This window comes from Neoarius graeffei, chromosome 4 (genome assembly GCF_027579695.1).
Source record: "Neoarius graeffei isolate fNeoGra1 chromosome 4, fNeoGra1.pri, whole genome shotgun sequence".
NCBI classification, from domain to species: domain Eukaryota; kingdom Metazoa; phylum Chordata; class Actinopteri; order Siluriformes; family Ariidae; genus Neoarius; species Neoarius graeffei.
In genome coordinates this window covers 3,460,923-3,484,914 of record NC_083572.1, presented here as the reverse complement: position 1 = coordinate 3,484,914, position 23,992 = coordinate 3,460,923, and the positions used below count along the sequence as shown (strand labels likewise).

Here is a 23,992-nt window from a genome sequence, read left to right as displayed (position 1 = left end):
TAGCACCAAAAGTCCAAAAGTGACCGAGGAAGTCAGACAATCAGCAAACATCGTAATACCGCCATCATGCTTCAATAGTTTTCTGGATTATTTTACATTGAATCGTGATATAAAATACGAAGCAAAGTCACTTCTGAGCCATAATGTGAAAAATAAGGTGCTGTAAATGCAGCCCCAAAATAACCTACAATCAGCGATCCCCACAGAGTGATCCCACTGATGGTCATAACCGTTAAATAAGATGTGGTTAAAATGATTCCGAACAAGAAGGTCATGACTCCGATCATGATCTGCACAATCTGTGGAGAAAAAACAAACAAATCGATTCAAGAGTAAAATATTCACTGTTAATTCAGCACTATTATGAATGAATAAAAGTATTTACCCCCAATGCTTTGGGCTCGCCTTTGAGAAACACCCTGCACTGGGATAGTTGGGTATCAGCTGGAGCTGTTACAGGAGTCATGATAATGATGGTAGGTTGGTTCCTGTTCTATGAACAGACATGACAATGTTAAGAAGTGTTTGGAGTAAACCCCAGTGTGGGTGGAGCACAGAAGCACGGCAGGCGAGAGTTTGTGTTTACACACACGCACTTTATTCGGCTTTTCAGCTTTCTTTCTTTCTTACTCACTCACTCACTCACTCACTCACTCACTCACTCACTCACTCACTCACTCACACAAATGTTGTGGTCAGGGAGAGCCTCTTCTCTCCTCTCCCCCTCCCTTTATACTCCATCCTTGCAACACACACACACACACACACAAATTGACATCAGGTGTAATGACCTAGCCACTTACCTTCCCCGACCCCGCCCTCCATTCGCAGACTGCTGCTTGGCCATGCCCCCGCTGCCACATACCCACACCGCCCGACTCAGGCCAGGGAGCCATCTGGCCTGAAGCTGTCTCCCCCCCCGACGGGACAGGAAGTCTGCCGCCCTGGCCTGTGGATCACCTCGAACTTAAATAGCTGGAGCGCGAGATACCAACGGGTGATCCGCACATTGGCATCCTTCATGCGGTGGAGCCACTGGAGGGGCACATGGTCCGAACAGAGAGTGAAAGGGCGCCCCAGCAAGTAGTATTGGAGGGCAAGGACTGCCCACTTGATGGCGAGACAGTCCTTTTCAATTGTGCTGTACTTGCTCTCGCGCATCGACAGCTTCCGGCTGATGTACAGCACCGGGTGCTCCTAACCCTCCACCTCCTGGGACAAAACGGCCCCCTGTCCAATGCATCAGTCTGCAAAATAAAGGGGAGAGAGAAGTCAGGGGAGTGTAAAAGTGGCCCCCCATACAGTGCAGCTTTTACCTCCAAGAAGGCCTGTTGGCATTGCTCCGTCCACTGGACCGGATCTGGAGCCCCCTTTTTAGTGAGGTCGGTTAGCTGACTGGTGACGTCTGAATAGTTAGGTATAAACCTACGATAATAGCCAGCCAGCCCCAAGAACCCCTCACCTCCTTTTTGGCCTCGGGCAGGCCGCAATCGCTGCAGTCTTGTTAATTTGGGGACGCACCTGCCCATGACCCAAGTGGAACCCCAGATACTGTACTTCCACCCGCCCAATCGCACACTTTTTTGGGTTAGCTGTGAGGCCCGCTCATCTCAGCGACTTTAGAACAGCCCTCAGGTGTTCCAAGTGCCACGGCCAATCATGACTGTAGATTATTATGTCATCTAGATAGGTGGCCACGTAGGCAGCATGAGGGTGGAGGACCCTGTCCATAAGCCGCTGGAACGTAGCGGGTGCCCCAAACCACCCAAAGGGGAGCGTGACGAATTGGTGTAAACCAAACGGTGTGGAAAAGGCAGTTTTCTCTTGGGGTAGAGGAGTCAAGGGGATCTGCCAATATCCCTTGGTTAGATCCAGTGTCGAATAAAAGCGAGCAGCGCCTAACCAATCAAGCAACTCATCAATGCGAGGCATTAGGTACGCGTTAAATTTAGACACTGCGTTGACCTTTCTATAGTCCACACAGAACCGGACCGACCCATCAGTCTTGGGAACCAGGACCACTGGGCTGCTCCAGTCACTGTGGGACTCCTCGATTATGCCCATTTCGAGCATGGCCTTAAGTTCATCCCAAACCACCTTTTTCTTGTGTTTGGGCAAGCGGTAAGGGCGGCTACACACTACCACCCCCGGGGGCATTTCAATGTGGTGTTCTATGAGGTGGGTACGACACGGAAGGTGCAAGAACACGTTGGAAAATTCCTTCTGCAACTTGGCTACCTCCGTGAGTTTGGTTGGCGAGAGGTGGTCTCCACAAGGGACTGGAGTGGTCTGCGATGTTATCTTTTTTACCTCCGGCCCCAGCAACGCCTTCTCTGGGACGACCAATGCCAACGCCACGGGGACCCCCTCATTCCAGCATTTTAAAAGGTTGAGGTGGTATACTTGCAGTGCCCCGCCCCATCCATTCGCTTTACCTCATAGTCGACATCCCCGACTCGCCGTGTGACCTCGAAGGGCCCTTGCCACTTGGCGACTAATTTAGAACTCGACGTGGGCAATAATACGAGTACTTTTTCTCCCAGTGTGAATTCTCTAAGGCGCGTGCCCCTGTTGTACAGCCGGCTTTGACGTTCTTGTGCCTGCCGTAAATTCTCCTGTGTTAATTGCGTGAGGGTGTGAAGTTTTGCACGCAGGTCAAGAACGTACTGGATTTCATTTTTACTCGGTGAAGGTCCCTCCTCCCAATTTTCCCGCAGCACATCCAGAATTCCACACGGCTTACGCCCATATAATAATTCGAAGGGAGAAAACCCTGTGGAGGCTTGCGGGACCTCTTGTACTACGAACAACAGGGGTTCGAGCCACTTATCCCAATTACGCGCATCTTCACTAATGAATTTCCGGATTATTTTTTTGAGTGTCTGGTTGAATCGCTCTACTAATCCATCCGTTTGTGGGTGATATACACTGGTGCAGATGGACTTAATCTCCAGTAACCCATACAGCTTGCGCAGTGTGCGTGACATAAAAGAGGCGCCTTGGTCTGTCAGGATTTCTTTCGGAATCCCGACCCGGGAGATAACATGGAAGAGCACTTCCGCAATACTGCATGCTGAGATATTGCGGAGAGGCACTGCCTCCGGATATCGCGTTGCATAGTCCACCAGAACTAAAATAAAGTGATATCCCTGTGCTGACCGATCTAATGGCCCGACGAGATCCATCCCAATTTGCTCAAATGGGGTCTCAATTAGAGGAAGAGGGCGCAACGGCGCTTTTGGAGTGGCCGCGGGATTTACTAATTGGCATTCACGGCACACTGCACACCACCGACGGACATCCCCGCGAATCCCAGGCCAATAGAACTGGGCCATTATTCGGGCTAGTGTTTTGTCTTGCCCCAAGTGTCCAGCCATGGGATTAAAGTGAGCCGCATGGAATACGAGTTCCCTACGGCTCTTTGGGATTAACAACTGGGTTACTCGTTCCTTGGTTTGAGTGTCCTGCGTCACTCGGTACAATATATCTTTAATAATGGCAAAATAGGGGAAGGTTGGCATCGCGCTTGGCTGAAGAGTTTGACCATCGATTACTCTCACTTGGTCAAATGCATGTCGCAGAGTTTCATCTCACGACTGCTCTATCGGGAAATTCCCAAGAGAATCCCTGAGAGAGGGAGGAGGAGTGGAGTGCTCCTCACTCTGACGCGGTGTTGACGCAGACGGCTCTGTGACAGCTTCTCCAGCCAATGCCACACCAGGATCTTCCCGTGACCTACTAGGGCAGGACCCATGGCGTGTTAAATACTCCATTAATTCTTTAAATCCCAGCCAATCAGTACCCAAGATCAATGAGTGGGTAAGACGAGGATTAACTGCCACCTTCATTTTATGCGTTTGGCCCTGGAATAGAATATGGACAGATACTAGAGGGTAATGGTGAACATCCCCGTGCACACACAACACTTTCACCGCTTGTGCTCCCCCCAATGCCTCACCTTGCAAAAGGCATTGGTGAATTGAGGTCTGATTACAACCGGAATCCACCAAAGCGTGATATGTATCCCCTTGAACACTCACCGGTCCGCGATATGTTCCGGCCCGATCGGGGGCGGTTTCCGGCATGTTGGGGATCCGGATGACAGCCCTCACCTCCCTTGCGGGGCTCTGATTCGGGAGACGCTCCGATTCCCTGCTGTGCCAGCACACCGGCCAAGGCTTTCCCTCTGCGCTGGTGTTATGGGTGTCACTCACCTGAGGGGGAGACAACACAGACACAGAAGAGGGAGATAGGAGGACACCATGGGTGCGACGGGCCGGCTGGGGAGGAGCAGCCAGCCGCCACCTTCGTGGCAGGGGAACAGGGTGGAGAGGGGGACAAGAGACAGGAGAGAGGGAGAGAGAGAGGGGGAAGAGAAGCGAGGGGAGGCGCCTCATCTGCCTGCCGTCAGAGCCGCCTCCAGATGGTCCTCCGCCAGCTCGATGGCTCGTTCCAGCAATGCCGGGCGGTGACACTGGAACCATTCCGCCGTTCCTTCCAGAAGTTGAGAGATAAACTGCTCCAGTGCCACCAGAACGATGATCTCCTCGGCGTCGTGGTCTTCCGCCCTCAGCCACCGCCAGCAGGCTTCCCGGAGTTGCTGGCTGAATGCAAACGGCCGGCCAACCTCCTCCAGTGTCAGCGTCCGGAAGCACTGATGGTGTTGCTCCGGGGAGCGGCCGAGCCGCTGCAGGATGGCTTTCCTCAGGTCTGCATAGACCAGCCAGCTGTCAGCAGGGAGCTGCTGCACTGCAAGCTGCGCCTTGCCAGTTAGGAGCGGGAGGAGGCGCGCCACGCGCTGCTCCAGCGGCCACCCCCACGCCTCGGCTGTTTGCTCAAAGAGAGCGAGGAACGCTTCCGGATCGTCCTGCGGTCCCATCTTCATGAGGGTGGCGGCAGCAGCGGCCGGCGGCCCTGCCGACGTGAGCCGGTGCCGGAACGCCTGGCGATCTTCCTGCTGGGCCAGCATCAAGGCTTCGAAGCGCTGCTGCTGCTCCTTCCGGAGGGTGATCAGCTCTTGATGCTGGTTCTGCTGGGCAGTAACGAGGGCAAGGATGAGCTCTTTGAATGGGGAGGACTCCATGGGGCAGTTCCCTTCTGTGCGTCCTGGGTTTCGGCACCACTGTAGTAAACCCCAGTGTGGGTGGAGCACAGAAGCACGGCAGGCGAGAGTTTGTGTTTACACACACGCTCTTTATTCGGCTTTTCAGCTTTCTTTCTTTCTTTCTTTCTTTCTTTCTTTCTCTCTCTCTCACTCACTCACTCACTCACTCACTCACACAAGTGTTGTGGTCGGGGAGAGCCTCTTCTCTCCTCTCCCCCTCCCTTTATATCCATCCCTGCAACAAACACACACAAACACAGACACACACACACAAATTGACATCAGGTGTAATGACCTAGCCACTTACCTTCCCCGACCCCGCCCTCCATTCACAGACTGCTGCTTGGCCACGCCCCCGCTGCCACAGTGTTGTTTAAACCTAGACGGCTTTTTGATTTCATAAAATCGGTGAAATGTAGTTCCCTCTGAAATGTGGTCATTGTCGTATCTGTTTATTTCTGTAATATCTCAAAAATATCAGGCCATTCTGTTTTGTGGCTGGGAAGTTATTTAATTTGAGGGGATTAAAGCAAATAACGTGCATGAAATCACTCGTTTTGTGCAGTCAAGCAGACAGAGGAAGTCCATGTGCGCATGCGCAGGTTTACCTTCTTCTTCTTCTTTTGGGTTTTACAGCAGCTGGCATCCACTTTATTGCATTACTGCCATCTACAGGTTTTCCTTTGAGCGTGCACTGACAGTTCCATCATTCTGTCGCTAAACAAACAGCTGATCACACCGAGGTGCTCGCTGAGCGAACATATTTATTTATTATTTATTTTTTTTATTAACCCTTCTGCTCTGTTCAGGTCAAAATGGCTGATTTTTTACAATTTGTTAATTAATTAACAAATTCATTTGTTCTTTTAACTTAAAGTGGAAGCATGCAAAAAAAAAATCTCAACATACATGGCCACTCACTGGCTACTTTATTAGGAACACCCCATCATCCACCTGCTGTTTTCTGCAGTTCTCTAATCAGCCGATCCCTCGACAGCAGCATGATGCATCAAATCATGCAGAAACAAATCAAGAGCTTCAGTTAATGTTCACAATGTTCAAACATCAGAACGGGAAAAATTGTGATCTCACAGTGAAGTGTGACTTTCTGTCTTTCACTGTGGTATGGGTGTTGGTTTGAGCCAGAGGAGTATTTTTGGTTTGAATATTTCAGAAACTGCTGATCTCCTCCTGGGGTTTTCACACACAGCAGTCTGTAGAGTTTACACAGGATGGTGCGAAAAACAAAAAAACAAACAAACACTGAGTGAACGAGTGAGCGACAGTTCTGTGGGTGGAAACAAACACCTTGTTGATAAGAGAAGGTGGAGATCAGAAAATGGACAGATTGAGCACTTTGAGCTTTTTTGCCAGGAAGGATATAGTATCTCATACAATCACTCTTTACAACCGCGGTGAGCAGAAAAGCTTCTCAGTATGCAACAGCAGAACACAAGAACACATTGGGTTCCACTCCTGCAGCCAATAACAAGGATCTTAGAACCAACAACATGTTCCTATTAAAGTGACTGGTTGAATTTTACTTAAAGTGAATCAACTCCATCCTTCCATCATGTTTATTCAGATTACACAGGCGACATTCCGATAATGTTTCTCCCTGAGATTAAGATGACAAAGTGTGCTGCAAAACTGATCGACACTAACTGATATTTTTATTCAAAATATAATAATAATATTCACTCTGCCACGTTACATCACAAAAGTGTGTCTTTACCATTCCCAAAAGATGTCAGTATGAGCTGTAAACTGTCCAAGTTTCAAAGAGAACTCAAAATATTAAACCTTAAAATACAAAACAATTAATCTGCTGATGCTGTACATGAATAAAGTCACTGACAGAACATTTTCTTGAGCAAACATCATGTTTACAGCGTCACCCATCACATCCACAATCTACTGAAGATCTTTACATCTGTCTCTGTCTCACTCACATGAAAACGAACACACCGGTTTCCTGTTTTGGGTCAAAACTGAACTGCGTACATACATTGTGTTATTTCTTCCTTTTTATTTTTATACTCCCACTCCGAAGGAGCGTTTACCTCCTTCCGCTGGTATCTCCATATCTCCGTCCGTCCTAAACACCCTTTTTCTCAGCAACCACAAATCATAGCCACTTGGTACCACGGGCGATTGCTCTAAGACAACGAGGGAGGCTCAGCCTCCTCTAAAAATGGCGAACATGGTGTAGGATGAATTGCACTAGGCTTATGTTATAGCCGACCTTATAACATTGCTATTTCAGATCCAGAATCATAGAAATATATGTGCTCAACCCAACTACAGTGCAAAATCATTCCGTTATAACTTTCCCCAGTTCACCTAATGTGTGCGTGAGTTTTTCCCCCTCGTGACAGCGCGATGCAGCCCAGCCTCAGTGGAATTCAATGGCATTTGGGAGCTATGCGCTTGTCAATCTCAAAATGCAAGACGGTTATTGGACAAATACTGCGAAAACGCACACCCACAGACTCCCAGACTCACAGTGGGAGGGACATGGCAAAGCTTTCCACGAGGAGACTGGTGATTGGTGAAAGCAGCCAGATATTTTCTTTGATTGACAGCTCGTTTCAACTATAGACAGGCAGCGGTGAATTTCAGTTCAGTCCCATGCGGAATCGCAAGTGCTGTGGTGTATTGTAAGAGATCAGCTTACATTTCGATTTCATTCATTACATACGGTTTCTACCAGCTTTTTTAGTTTGTATATATTTTCATTGTAAATTAAGTGTAAATATAGTGTTGTCAAGTTTGCTATCTTAGTTCCAGAAATTTTGTTTATTTGAGTGACTGAACTTGAACTTGAGGGGGCTAGTCAGCTAGCAAGAAAGCTGCGCACAGATGCCAAGCATTGCTGATTTAATTTTGGCGAAGCCATTTTCCAGTCTTCCTTTCGAGGAAAAAATTAAAATTAAAGAGCAGGGTAGACCAACGCCTCAAATTGACTTGGTGAAAAAGGTAGGGAATAATACTCGTTCCTTTCAGCTCTCCTGGTACGAGAAAGTGAATTGGCTAACAGCAAGTGACCCACATCAACAACAGTAAATAGGCTACTTTAGTAATATGTCATGGATGGACCAAAAATATAGAATCTATTTAAAATGTTTATGCTGAGTATATTATATTGGAATATATATTTTTCTGGATATGAATTAAACACCGCTACAATTTGGAAAACATTTTTAAACAAAAACACAGCCGAGAACATTTCACACTACAGACCTGGATTAAAAGTGAAGGGTTATCAAAATTGTCAATAAAACATTTCTCAGTCAAAATAAGTAAAATATAGGGAAAGTGTCATTGAATGAAATGTGTGGCACCCAGCTCTATGTTTGGCTCCCCAAGGTCAGTGCTTGTGCCTATTCCAGAACACTCTGCTGTTACTGCTGAGGTTCCTGACAAAGAGTTGCTTTCAATAATGATCAATTTTTAAACAACATGCCACAATTTTAAAATATAAAATGTTAAAATATACCCCCCCCAACACCACCATCATGTATATTGGACAGTAGACTAAGGGGCCAAAAGAACCTGTTATTTCACAGTTTGTGACCCTGCCAACAATCAGCCAGATCAGAGGCAAGAGTATGGGCAAAATTGATGTGTTTTTTCTTTTTTCTTTTAAAATCTGGAAATATCGTAACCGACCAGCCTCCCCTGTTTGAAAGACTACCAGCCGCCACTGCTTGGTACTGAGTTTCAGCTTGGGGTTCTATACCGTGTATCCCATTTTCAGGTCTGTCGTACATCAACTTCCTGTTTACTGACTGAATGTATTTACAAAGCATATAGGGTGGATTTACAAAAATTTTGTAACACTTTTCTCAGCAACTACAAATCACAACTGCTTGATCTTTGGTATCGAGCTTCAGCTTGGGGTTCTATACCGTGTGTACCATTTTCAGGTCTGTCCCACATCGACTTCTTGTTTACTGACTGAATGTGTTTACGAAGCATATAGAGTGGATTTTGACACTATTTGAAGAAGCAAAATGCTGTTTCAGAATGACAGTTGACCAGGATGATCTTTGAAATCCCTGGGGAGAGACACTGCTCTTTACTTACTTCGTTCTTGAATGAATGTAATTAAATTTACAACCAATGTAGATACATTACATTATTTAGACATTACCATGATATCTAAGGCATAATTAACAAAATTTACAACAATAAAAAAAGAATTAAAGTTAATTATGTATCAATGGTAATGCAAATATATATGATCAGCTGGATAGTACAGTGGTAATGCTCACTGACTACGATGCAGGAGATCGGGGTTCGAATCCTGGTTGGGGCAAAACATCATCCAGTAAGGGTCCTTAGCAAGACCCCTCATGATATATCAGCCTACCTCAGGAATGAGTGAAGACATAACTGATAGAGTCATACCGGCTCAGACGTCGCCTGGGTCAACAAGATCCGCGGCAAACTGATGAGAAATGGGCTACTGGAACAAGACATCGATGTACGAAATACGGATTTGCTGGATATCATTGGATACTGTTCCAATGATACTATTGATAGTGTTCCAACATCCATAGTCAAAATCTACTATCACAACTAGAGATTAATGAAATACAACAGCCAGGAAGACAGGTCAGCTGGGAGATCGTGACCCAACTGGAAACCTGGAGCCCCCGCCGAATACCGAAGCTGAGTTGCCAAGTACCTTCAGAAGATCTACTAGTAGATGTGAATGCTGCTCTGAAGACAATCTCCAAGAACCATCACTGAGACCAACAAGCTGATACACAGTACAGCAACAGTAATCATGGAGATGCTTGGACGCAAGGTGGGCTTGGGACATAACAAACAGTATCCACCATGGAAAAGACGATTAGAGGCCAAGATAAAGGCAGCATGGAGAGAAGTTAGCCAGCTAGCTGAACTACAGAAAGGGAACATGGTGAATAAAGGGGCACCCAGGAAGTACAACTCACTCTCCATACCAGAGGCACTCAAAACTGCCAAACAGCAACTAACAGCTCTGGCCACCTGGTTGAAGAGATACACCATGGAGGGAGAGGCCAGGAGAATAAACAAGCTGTTCTCCACTGAACCAGCCAAGGTGTACTCTCAGTGGCAGGGGAACAACAACCGGTCAGACCCACCAAGAGCTGAGGTGGAAAAATACTGGAAAGACATATGGGAAAGAAAGGCATCACACAACACCGATGTCCAATGGTTAGTGGACAGCAACCTCCCAGAACAAGAACCAGTGACCTACAAGAGGCAGACATCCAAGAAAGAGTGTCAAAGATGAAGAGCTGGACAGCACCAGGCCCCGATATGATCCATACGTACTGGCTGAAGAAGCTAACTGCACTCCATGAACGCCTAGCAGCACAGATGAACCAGCTGCTGAGGGATGGAACCCACCCAGAATGGCTAACCCAAGGCAGGACAGTCCTAATCATGAAGGACCCCCAGAAGGGACCCATCCCATCCAACTACCGGCCAATTACCTGTCTCTGCACAACATGGAAGGCCCTGTCAGGCATCATTGCGGCAAAAATGAGTAAGCATGTGGCTCAATACATGAGCGAGGCACAGAAAGGGATTGGCAGTAACACCAGAGGAGCCAAGCACCAGCTACTGGTCGATAGAACAGTTGCCCGAGACTGTAAGAAGAGACAGACCAACCTGTGCATTGCCTGGATTGACTACAAGAAAGCCTATGACTCAATGCCACACACATGGATACTGGAATGTCTGGAACTGTATAAGATCAACAGGAACCTAAGGACCTTCATCCAGAACTCAATGGAAATGTGGAAGACAACCCTAGAGGCCAACTCAAAACCCATTGCCCAAGTCAACATCAAGTGCGGCATATACCAAGGAGATGCGCTATCACCACTGTTGGTCTGCAGAGGCCTGAACCCCCTCAGTTGGATCATCACGAAGAGTGGCTACGGGTACCGATTCCGTAGTGCGGCAACAATCAGCCACCTGCTCTACATGGATGACATCAAGCTGTATGCCAGGAACGAGCGAGAAATAGACTCGCTGATCCACACCACCTGGATCTACAGTGATGACATAGGGATGTCATTCGGATTGGACAAGTGTGGCCGGATGGTCTCAAAGAGAGGCAAGATGATCCGGACTGAGGGGATTGACCTACCAGAGGGCAACATAGTTGATATCCAAGACAGCTACAAGTACCTTGGCATCCCACAGGCTAATGGAAACCATGAAGAAACCACAAGGAAGTCAACCACAGCCAAATACCTCCAGAGAGTAAGGCAGGTTCTGAAAAGTCAGCTGAATGGTAAGAACAAGGTCCGAGCCATCAACATGTACACACTACCAGTCATCAGATACCCCGCTGGTATCATAAACTGGCCAAAGGAGGAGATAGAAGCCACAGATATCAAGACTAGAAAGCTCCTCACCATGCATGGAGGGTTCCACCCCAAGTCCAGCACCCTGAGACTATTCACTAAGCGGAAAGAGGGAGGCCGAGGGCTAGTGAGCGTCAAGACCACGATCCAGGATGAAACATCGAAAATCCGAGAATACATCAGAAAGATGGCCCCAAAGGATGAACTGTTAAGTGAATGTCTCAGGCAGCAGAACCCTGATGAGAGTGCAGAGGAGGAGGAGGAACAGACAACCTGGAGAGACAAACCCCTACATGGCATGTACCACCGTCAGATAGAGGAAGTGGCTGATATCAAGAAATCCTACCAGTGGCTGGATAATGCAGGACTGACAGACAGCACAGAGGCACTAATCATGGCAGCACAAGAACAGGCCATAAGCACAAGAGCCATAGAGGCCAGGATCTACCAGAGTAGATCAGACCCAAGATGCAGACTGTGCAAAGAAGCCCCTGAAACAGTCCAGCACATAGTAGCAGGGTGTAAGATGCTAGCTGGATCAGCGTACATGGAGAGGCACAACCAAGTGGCTGGGATAGTATACAGGAACATCTGCAACCAGTATGGAATAGAAGTACCCAAGTCCCAATGGGCCATACCACAGAAGGTGGCTGAGAACAACAGGGCCAAGGTTCTGTGGGACTTCAGCTTCCAGACTGACAAACAGATCCTGGCTAACCAACCGGACATAGTGGTGGTGGACAAAGAGCAGAAGAGGGTGGTGGTGATAGATGTGGCAATCCCAGCTGACGCCAACATCAGGAAGAAGGAACATGAGAAACTTGAGAAGTATCAAGGGTTGAAAGAGCAGCTGGAACGGATGTGGAAGGTCAAGGGTTGCGTGGTCCCCGTGGTAGTGGGGGCACTTGGGGCAGTAACCCCCAAACTGGGAGAGTGGCTCCAGCAAATCCTAGGAACAACATCTGAAGCCTCAGTCCAGAAGCGCGCAGTCCTAGGAACATCGAAGATACTGCGCAGAACCCTCAAACTCCCAGGCCTCTGGTAGAGGACCCAAGCTTGAGGATGACATGGATACCACCCCCCCGCCGGGGGTGAGAAGGAGATTTTTTTTCGGTATATATATATATATATATATATATATATATATATATATATATATATATAATATATATATATATATATATATATATATATATATATATATATACAGGGCTTAATTTGAGCCGGAACATGACGGAACAAGATCCGGAACCTCCGTCGTCGGATCCGGCAGCTATTTTCATTTCATTCGGTGTTTCGGCAGCTATTTAAATGGATCAGATCACCTCCGTGACCATCACAAAGGGAAAAAACCCCCCAATAATTTAAATAAATAAGTAAATAAAAATTTGTTTAGTGTTCGGTTTTGATTTTGATATCTGTTGTTGATTTCTCTCCTATGACATCCACAAAATCTATGCGAAAGGGGAAGGGGGGGGCATGGGGTGTATACTTCCACTCAGTAGAACACCAGGTTTTTTGTAGCCGTTAGCTGGCGCTGTGGAAAAAATGGCAAAAAAACAAGAAAGTTTACTAAAATTTTTAAAATGAATTCTCCAACTTGTTTTGTAAACCCTTTATTTGTTTGCTGGCACTTATGTTTTCTGGCACTGCTTTTAAACTTGAAATATGCTTGAAATCCTAGGCTATGCTTTTAAATACCCTACTTAAATCCTTAAAATGAGTCATTTAACTCATGTCTTGTGTGATCTGATCTCCAATGGTGAAATAAACCGGTTGTGATATGAGTACAGTCTGTTATTTTAGAAGATAAATTTAATATATAATTTAATATATAGCCTAATAAAAATATTTTATAACATAATATCACGACATATTACTGTCTGTAACTGTTCATCACTAAAGCGTTTTCTAAGATCATAATGTTTGATATTATTTTATTTATTTATTTTTTTTGCCAAGCGGGGCCACTGCCGGGTCGGTCGACACGTGGTAGGCCTATTGTTCAAATGCGTTCTACAGTCTATGGGGCTGCGTTGTGGGTGCAAGTGCCAGGACCGTTTTATTTATTTACTTTCTTTAAAATCTCAGTCAAGTACACAAGCAAGATTAAGTCTTTACTCTGCTGTGTTTTATTATGGCCATCAATATATTGTAACCTGTGTTTGATTTGTTAATTGTTGATCCAGTTGTTGCCTTAATGCAGGGGTCTGCAATGGTTCGGGAGCCAGATGTGGCTCTTTTGGTGACTGCATCTGGCTCGCAGATGAATCAGTTCACATTGAGATCAAGAAGTCCACCTCCATTTAATGAAAAAGTCAGTTAGCTGTCCACAAAGCAAAGCCTTTTGACAAAGAACATGGCGAAATGGGAAAAAAGGTGACTGGTAGGCTACCGTACATTTCAACAGGAATGGACAGAGGAATTTGCCTTTGTGGGGTGAGAGGGTTCTGCTTTGTGTCCAATAGGCCTATACAATGACAAGATTGCATCGATGAAACAATGAAATAAAGCGGCACTTCGAAACACGCCAAGCTACGTTTGCGTCAAAATATTCAGTGGGGGACAGGAGGAAGACGGCATGTCAAGAGCCTCTTCATTATGAAAAAGAATATATTACACTCAAATTGTTGGTCATATGTAAAAATGCATTTTAGTTGTATTCAGCGTCACTTTTTATATATGGCTCTCACGAAAATGTATTTGAAAATATGTGGCTTTCATGGCTCTCTCAGCCAAAAGGTTCCCGACCGCTGCCTTAACGTATGTGTGGAGAGCGAGAGTGAACTTGAGTGCCTGTTTGGAGAACATTCTGAGTGTTGTCCATTGTTGTCCTGGATTTGATAACTGGTGCTGTTGCAATACATATCATGCAATAGGCGTGTGTGCGTAAAGTTATAGTAAACCGCCCCCCGCCTTTTTTTTTTTTTTTGAGTCGCCGGACCCACCCACCTCCTGCGTTCCGGGACCTCACCTCCCACTTCACAAATTAAGCACTGTATATATATATATATATATATATATATATATATATATATATATATATATATATATATATATTAGTGCTGTCAAAAATGTTGCGTTATTAACGTGTTAACTTGACTCAATTTTAACGGCGATAATTTTTTATCGCGAGATTAACGCTCTGTGACATGATGTAGGTTTTTCATAAGCTTTTGAAACTGCCAGGAACTTGGAACAGAGACTTTGCTTAGAAGACCGATAGCAGCTGGACTGTAATGCCACGCCCCGCACAGCCAGAGTCCTCTGCCCTCCCTCCAAAGAACCAGCGCAGGCAGGGCACGCTAGTAAAGATGGGATTTATGGCTCTTTGATGGGATCCGCATCTTTGTGATCCGTTCTTTGAAAAGAGCCATTCAAAAGACTGGCTAATTTGGCTCTTTTTAAATATTCATTCAGTTTTAAGAAGACAGCGTCTAAAGAAGCCAGATCCCTCTGAACTGTAAACTCAATGCTATCCCAGAAATCCTTCCTGTAATATGCAAATTTGGCCGCCTCTGATTGGACAGCGCGACGCATCAACAGGCAGAAAGTGTAAAAGTACAAAATGTGTTAAGTGAGCTGAAACAGTAAAGATCAGATTCAATGCAATATTTATCAACGAACAACTTAAAATTAATATAATAGTGTATTTTATATTATAATCAAGCATGTCAAGCCTATCGTCACTGTGTAACCTACGTATCTCTCTGATTAGAGTTGTAGACTAACTCAAACAGTAGATCATTTCACTCATGGTTTTCTTGCTAGCCCCGTGCCGGTGCTCGGCTTAGGTTTCACTTTGCAGTGGCTGTGTCAAGACGTGTTATGCTTTGCAATAAAAAAAAAAAAAACATTGGTACAAAGCAAGCCCATTCACTTTTTTATGCTGATAAGAGAATTACAATGGTTTTTTATGTGACAAAAATGTGCGATTAAATTGCGATTAATCGCAAGTTAACTATGACTGTCGCGACATTAATCGCGATTAAATATTTTAATCGCTTGACAGTACTAATATATATATATATATATATATATATATATATATATATATATAAAATCACACGTACATAAATAAAAGAAAGGTGGCATGGTGGTGTAGTGGTTAGCACGGTCGCCTCACAGCAAGAAGGTTCTGCGTTCGAGCCCAGAGGCCGGCAAGGGCCTTTCTGTGTGGAGTTTGCATGTTCTCCCCGTGTCTGTGTGGGTTTCCTCCGGGTGCTCCGGTTTCCCCCACAATCCAAAGATATGCGGTTATGTTAATATGGGATGGCCTTGGGCTGAGGTGCCCTTGAGCGAGGCACCAAACTCCCAACTGCTCCCCGGGCGCTGTTAGCATGGCTGCCCACTGCACAGGGTATGTGTGTGTGCTCATTGCTCACGTGTGTGTGCATGTGTGTGTTCACTGCTTCAGATGGGTTAAATGCAGAGAGAAAATTTCACAAGTGTGTGATGAATAAAGTTGTTGTGCCAGCGGGGGCGTGGTCAAGCATTGGTCTGTGACCAGAGGGCGGAGTCAGGGAAGGTAAGTGGCAGAATCACTGCATCTGATGTCTATTAACGTGTGTTTGTGTGTCTTCCCCAGTGACCGCGCCCTATTTAAAGATAGAGAGAGAGCAGAGGAGGAGAGCTCTCTCCCCAGCCAGACAACCTGTGTGTGTGTGTGTGTGTGTGTGTGTGTGACTGGGAGACAATTAGATAAGCTGAAAAGCTGAATAAATATTTTACTGTGAACTCAGTTCTGGCCTGCTGTCCTTCTGTGCTCCTCCCACTCATATGAACTGTCACAGTGGTGCTGAAACCCGGAACCGGAGCACAGAAAAGAACAGCCCCATGGAGTCCTCCCCCTTCGCGGACCTGGTCCACGCCCTCGCCACGGCCCAGCAGAGCCAGCACCAGGCACTAGTCGCCCTCTGGAAGGAGCAAGAACAACGGTTCGAGGCCCTGGTGTTGGCGCAGCAGGAAGATCGACAGGCTTTCCGGCACCTCCTCGCGTTGGCGGGGTCCACCACTTCCACCACCGCGGGCCCTTCCCCCCTCACCCTAACTAAGATGGGCCCGCATGACGGCCCCAAGGCCTTCCTCATGCTCTTAGAGCAGGCAGCAGAGGCCTCGGGCTGGCTGGTGGAACAGCGTGCGGTGCGCCTCCTCCCCCTGCTAATGGGTGAGGCGAAGCTGGCCGCGCTACAGCTCCCCGCCGACTGCCAGCTGGCCTATGCGGAACTCCGCTGGGGCATCCTCCAGCGTGTGGGGCACACCCCCGAACACCACCAGCAGCGCTTCCGCGCTCTGCGCCTGGAGGAAGTTGGCCGGCTGTTTGCATTTGGCCAGCAACTCCGGGATGCCTGCTGGCGGTGGTTGAGGGCTGACAACCGCGATGCCGAGGGAATCATCAATCAGATGGTACTGGAGCAGTTCATCGCCTGTCTACCTGAAGGGACCGCGGAGTGGGTCCAGTGCCACCACCCGGCGTCACTGGATCAGGCCATCGAGCTGGCGGAGGACCATTTGGCGGCTGTTCTGACAGCAGGACAGTGGACATCCTCTTCTCCCCTCTCCTCTCCTCTCTCTCTCTCCCCCGTTCTGTGTCCCGTCCTCGCCCCATTCCCCCACCGTGGAGACGGGGGCCGGCTCCACCCCAGCCGGCCCGTCACACCTGCGGTGCCCTCCCGTTTCCCCCTTCTGTGTCTGTCTCTTCCCCCCCTCAGGTGTGAGCCCCGGAGCGCCAGTGCAGAGAGGAAGCCCTGGCTGGTTTGCTGGCACTGCGGGGAGCCGGGCCACCTCCAACAGCAGTGCTCGGCAATGGAGGTGGGTGCGGTGGTTCGGATCCCCGACGTGCCAGGAGCCGCCCTCAATCGGGCCGGAGTGTATTGCATACCGTTGAGTGTCCAAGGGGATACATATCAGGCGTTGGTGGACTCTGGCTGTAATGAGACCTTAATTCATCAAAGCCTGGTGCAAGACGAGGCATTGGGGGGAGCACAGTTGGTGAAGGTGTTGTGTGTGCATGGGGATGTTCACAACTACCCTTTAGTGTCGGTCCATATTCTTTTTCGAGGGGAAAAATTTAGAGTAAAGGCAGTAGTTAATTCTCACCTTACCCACTCGATAATTTTGGGGACTGATTGGCCGGGATTTGGGGAGTTAATGAGTCATTTAATGAAGAGTGGGTCCTGCCATAGTTCAGCAGGGGGAGGTCCCGGTGTTGCATTGGCGGGAGCAGCTGTCACAGAGCCGTCTACGTCATCTCCGTGTCAGAGTGAGGAGCAGCAGGCCCCTCCTTCTATTGGGGAATCCCTCACAGATTTTCCATTAGAGCAGTTGCGAGACAAGATTCTGCGGCATGCGTTTGACCAAGTGAGAGTAATCGATGGTCAAATGCTCCAGCCAAACGCCACCCCGTCCTTCCCCTATTTCTTTATTATGAAGGATAGATTATACCAAGTGATGCAGGACACTCAGACTAAAGAGCAAGTCACGCAGCTTTTGATTCCAAAGAGCCACCGGGAATTGGTATTCCAGGCGGCTCACTTTAATCCCATGGCTGGACACTTAGGGCAGGATAAGACACTAGCCCGAATTTAATGAAGAGTGGGTCCTGCCATAGTTCAGCAGGGGGAGGTCCCGGGATTCATGGTGATGTCCGTAGGTGGTGTACGGCATGCCGCGAATGCCAGTTAGTAAATACAGCAGACATTCCAAAAGCGCCTTTGCGCCCTCTCCCATTAATCGAGACCCCGTTTGAAAGAATTGGGATGGATATCGTTGGGCCATTAGATCGGTCAACACGAGGGTATCGCTTTATTTTAGTTCTGGTGGATTATGCAATGTGATACCCGGAAGCAGTGCTTCCTTGCAATATCTCAGCACACAGTATTGCGGAAGTGCGCTTCCACGTCATCTCCCAAGTTGGAATCCCCAAAGAGATTCTGACTGATCAAGGCACTTCATTTATGTCATGCACACTGAACAAACTGTATGGGTTATTCAGAATTAAGCCGATCCGCACCAGCGTTTATCACCCACAAATATACGGTTTAGTTGAATGGTTCAATCGCACCCTCAAAAATATAATTAAAAAATTCGTAAGCGAGGACGCATGTAATTGGGATAAATGGCTCAAACCCTTGTTATTTGCAGTGCGAGAGGTCCCACAAGCCTCCACGGGGTTCTCCCTGTTCGAATTGTTATATGGGCATAAGCCACACGGCATTCTAGATGTGCTGCGAGAAAATTGAGAGGAGGGACCTTCACCAAGTAAAAATGAAATTCAATACATTATTGACCTGCACCCAAAACTCCACACACTCTCACACCTAACCCAGGAGAATTTGCGGCAGGCCCAAGAATGGCAAACCCACCTGTACGACGGGTACGAGCCTTAGGGTGTTCGCACCGGGAGACAAAGTACTCATACTGTTGCCCACATCGAGCTCCAAATTGATCGCCAAGTGGCAAAGACCCTTTGAGGTCACACGGCGAGTTGGGAACGTCGACTACAAGGTGAGGCAAATGGACAGGGATGGGGCACTACAGATTTACCACCTCATTCTGCTCAAACTCTGGAACGAGGAGGTCCCCGTTGCATTGGTGTCGGTGGTTCCGGAGAAGGCGGAGCTGGGGCCGGAGGTTCAAAAGGGAACATTGGCATCGCATACCTCTCCGGTCCCCTGTGGAGACCACCTCTCCCCAATCCAACTCGCAGAGGTTGCCCAGTTGCAGACCAAATTTTCAGACGTGTTCTCGCCCCTGCCCAGCTGCACCGACCTCATAGAGCACCACATTGAGACGCCCCCGGGGGTGGTAGTGCATAGCCGCCCTTACAGGCTACCCGAACACAAGAAAAAAGTGGTTCGGGAAGAACTCGAGGCCATGCTTGAAATGGGCATCGTCAAGGAGTCCCACAATGACTGGAGCAGCCCGGTGGTCTTGGTACCCAAGGCTGACGGGTCAGTCCAGTTCTGTGTAGACTATAGAAAAGTCAACGCGGTGTCTAAATTCGACGCGTACCCAATGCCTCGTATTGATGAGTTGTTCAATTGACTAGGCACGGCTCACTTTTACTTGACACTGGATTTGACAAAGGGTTATTGGCAGATCCCCTTGATTCCATTATCCCGAGAAAAAAATGGCCTTTTCCACACTGTTTGGCTTACACCAGTTTGTCACACTTCCTTTTGGGCTGTTTGGGGCACCTGCTACGTTCCAGCGGCTGATGGATAGGGTCCTCCGCCCCCACGCCACCTATGCGGCCGCATACCTCGATGTCATCATTATCTATAGTAATGACTGGCCGCGGCACCTGCAACATCTGAGGGCCGTCCTTAGGTCGCTGAGGCGAGTGGGTCTCACAGCCAACCCAAAGAAGTGTGTGATTGGGCGGGTGGAAGTAGAGTATCTGGGCTTCCACTTGGGCAACGGGCAGGTGCGTCCCCAAATTAACAAGACAGCAGCAATTGCGGCCTGCCCGAGGCCCAAGACCAAAAAGGGGGTGAGACGGTTCCTGGGGTTGGCTGGCTACTATTGTAGGTTTATACCTAATTATTTGGACGTCACCAGCCCGCTGACTGATCTCACTAAAAAGGGGGCACCAGATCCGGTCCAGTGGACGGAGCAATGCCAGTGGGCTTCCTCTGAGGTGAAGGCTGCACTGTGTGGGGGGCCACTGTTACACTCCCCTGACTTTTCTCTCCCTTTTATGTTACAGACAGATGCGTCGGACAGAGGGCTGGGGGCCATTTTGTCCCAGAAGGTGGAGGGGGAGGACCATCCAGTGCTGTATATCAGCCAGAAACTGTCGGTGTGTGAGGGGCGCTACAGCACGATAGAGAAGGAGTGTCTAGCCATCAAATGGGTGGTCCTCGCCCTCTGATACTACCTGCTGTTACTCCCTTCCACCCTCTGCTCGGACCATGCGCCCCTCCAGTGGCTCCACCGCATGAAGGATGCCAATGCGCGGATCACCCATTGGTATCTAGCACTCCAGCCCTTTAACTTCAAGGTGATCCACAGGCCAGGGGCGCAGATGGTCATGGCGGACTTCCTCTCCCGTCGGGGGGGGAGTCGGCTGCAGGCCAGACAGCCGCCCGGCCTGAGTCGGGCGGTGGGGGTATGTGGCAGCAGTGGCGTGGTCAAGCATCGGTCTGTGACCGGAGGGCGGAGTCAGGGAAGGTAAGTGGCAGAATCACTGCACCTGATGTTTATTAACGTGTGTTTGTGTGTCTTCCCCAGTGACCGCACCCTATTTAAAGAGAGAGAGAGAGCAGAGGAGGAGAGCTCTCTCCCCAACCACACGACCTGTGTGTGTGTGTGCCCGTGTGTGACTGGGAGACAATTAGATTAGCTGAAAAGCTGAATAAATATTTTACTGTGAACTCAGTTCTGGCCTGCCGTCTTTCTGTGCTCCTCCCACTCATACGAACTGTCACAGTTGTGCTTTCTTTCTTTTTTTCTTTCTTGAAAGAGAGAGAGGAGGAAAAAGGGATAAAGCTCTCCTTCTCCCCCTTCTGTCTCTCTTAGAAAACAAATATGACATTTTTTACATATATCTGTAATTTGTAATATTAATCAATGAATCAGGAATTTTAATTCAAATTAAATGTTATTCAAATGCAATGCATCTCTAATGGGGAGACAGTATTCAAAAAGAAGCCACAGGCTTATACTTTTGTACTGTCTCAAATTATATTCGAGACATAAGATTAGTTGCAACTATAAAAAAAAAGGAAAGATGCTGAAAATAAGTAATACTCAGATACCTGAGTAGCAATTGTTAATGAAACTTCTAAACAGTAAAACAACAATTTCAATAACATTTGACACTTTAAATACAAACTTTCTTGGGTTTTGCTAAACCGAGTAAATATTGCTTCCAACTTGTTTTTTTTTTTTTTAATTTAATGATAGTTGACTCAGATTGAAGTTCCTTCAGGAGGGAATTCCATAATTTCAGCCCATTAGCAGCACAGATAATGAGATGAGATGAGCTTCCAAGTCACTCTAAGATTTCCTTTTGCTGCTTCAAGTTTAGAATCATAGTAATTTCGCGTTGCAATTTTCAAAAGGTAATTCAATTTATTTTTACATTTTCTATATGAATAATTATTAAATTCTGTTGGATCACACAAAAACTTTTTATATAGCAAAGACTTATTTTTTTATAGATTTGAGTAGTTCATTAATTTAGACTTTTTTCCTACTGATTCTCATAAGGGGGAAACATGAATTGTATATAATAAGGGGAAAGCATGAGTTGTATATAAATATAAATATGCATATATAAATATGAGTTGTACTTGTTTCAGGGTCAATTATTTGTTGAAGTCAACATTCATAATAAGTGTCCTATTCCTTCAGTTGCTTGCATTCTGATCTAAGCGAGAGCAGGGTGGACATGCAAGTGAGCAGTAGCTCACAACTGAGCTTTTTTTAACTATACACATCCATACGTACACAGACACCCATATCATAATGTGGCAGCGGGGGCATGGCCAAGCATCGGTCTGTGACCGGAGGGCGGAGTCGGGGAAGGTAAGTGGCAGAATCACCGCACCTGAGGTTGATTAATGTGTTTGTGTGTCTTCCCCAGTGACCGCGCCCTATTTAAGGAAGAGAGCGAGAGCAGAGCGGGCTCTCTCCCCAACCAGACGACGGGAGTGTGTGTGTATATGTGTATAGTTAAGGCTGAAAAGCTAAAATAAACGGGTTTTGTGAACTCAGTTCTGGCCTGCCGTCCTTCTGTGCTCCACCCACCCATCCGAACGGCTACACATAATTATGCATATTATGCTTATATATTATATACAGTTATGCACTATACATACATACATACATACATTATATATATATATATATATATATATATATATATATATATATATACAAATACTCACTTTTTATATAATATATCCGTATGTACTCATACCCACATATATACACTTATATTATCAATAGCATGTTATTGTAATTCCTCCTCCCTATACCTCGTAAAGATCTGTTCCTTTTATCTTTTTTTGAACTGGTTTATAGTTGTACATTTCATGAGCTCCACATTCAAACTGTTCCATAGCTTTACTCCACAAACAGAGATACTGAACATTTTTAAAGTTGTCCTAGCACTGCGAATTTTAAATTTCAATTTCCCCCTAAAATTATAGCCCCCCTCTCTATCCGAGAACATTATTTGGATATTCCTTGGTACTTTATAATTCCTTACTTTGTACATTACTAAGGCAGTTTTATAATCTATAATATCCCTGAATTTTAAACATTTTGAATTTAAGAATAGTGAATTAGTATGATCTCGGTAACCAGCACTATGAATTATTCTTATAGCTCTTTTTTGAAGTATAGTTATTGCATAAAGTGAACATTTATAATTATTTCCCCACACCACTGAGCAGTAATTTAATTACGGTAAAACCAGGGAACAGTAAAGAATGCAGAGTGAATTATAGTCCAGGGCATGCTTAGCTATACTCAACACAGATATGCTTCTTGATAGTTTCATTAGTATGTATTTTATATGTGATTTCCAATTAATTCTATCATCTATTATTACCCCAAGAAATTTATTATTAGAAACTCTTTCAATATCAACACCATCTACCTGTACATTTATTGCCCTATTTATTTTATAATTATTAAATAACATGATTTTTGTTTTAGACAGATTTAATGATAATTTATTTCAATCAAACCAACTTTTTAACCTGCACAATTCTGAAGAGATTATGTTTTCTAACTCATGTAAATTTGTTCCAGAACAAAACATATTTGTGTCATCTGCAAATAATACCATCTTAAATATCTTTGATACATTGCACATATCATTTATATAAAGAATAAACAGTTTAGGACCCAATACTGACCCCTGAGGGACACCACAATCAATATTCAAACGAGTTGAGACAGAGTCACCCAACTTCACAAATTGAATCCTGTTGCTCAAATAACTTTTTATCCAATTTAATACAACTCCCCTTATCCCATATTGTTCCATCTTATTAATTAATATATCATGATTAATAGTATCAAAAGCTTTTGAAGATCAATAAATATCCCAGCGACATGTTTCTTATCATCTATAGAGTTACTGATTTCTTCAATTGATTCCATTAGTGCCATCTCTGTTGATCTATTTGCTCTAAATCCATATTGACGATCACTGAGTAGTTTGTATTTTTCAATGAATTTATCTAATCTGTTATTGAATAGTTTTTCAAGAATTTTGGAGAATTGAGGAAGTAAAGAAACAGGTCTGTAATTTGTGAAGTTGTGTTTGTCCCCAGATTTATACAATGGAATTACTTTTGCTATTTTCATATTGCTTGGAAATGTACCGGTTTGAAATGACAAGTTACAGATGTATGTTAATGGTTTAGAAATAACAAAACATTATTTTAAAACAATCGAACTCGTTTCGTTAGATCTTATAACATGACGAAAAGACAGAAAAATATTTACCTGATGAGAGAGCGTGCTTGTTTCAAGTGGCTTGGTTGTGTTTGACTTG

At 46.1% G+C, this 23,992-nt stretch overlaps 1 protein-coding gene across 3 annotated transcripts in view; it reads right to left on the bottom strand.

Moving 5' to 3' along the window:
• The window catches only part of LOC132884263 (membrane-spanning 4-domains subfamily A member 4D-like), a 34,196-nt gene extending 10,204 nt beyond the window's left edge, over positions 1–23,992 (bottom strand). The window contains exons 1-4 of one of the 3 annotated variants that reach the window (XM_060918091.1): positions 23,944–23,988; positions 5,280–5,339; positions 386–493; positions 189–299 (exon numbers count right to left, since the gene is read on the bottom strand). In XM_060918091.1, the coding sequence (XP_060774074.1) occupies positions 189–299; positions 386–466 (192 nt within the window). In that variant the 5' untranslated portion in view covers positions 467–493; positions 5,280–5,339; positions 23,944–23,988. Of the gene's footprint in view, positions 1–188; positions 300–385; positions 494–5,279; positions 5,340–23,943 lie in introns of all 3 variants that reach the window. The other 2 variants (XM_060918089.1, XM_060918090.1) reach the window with 2 other exon arrangements.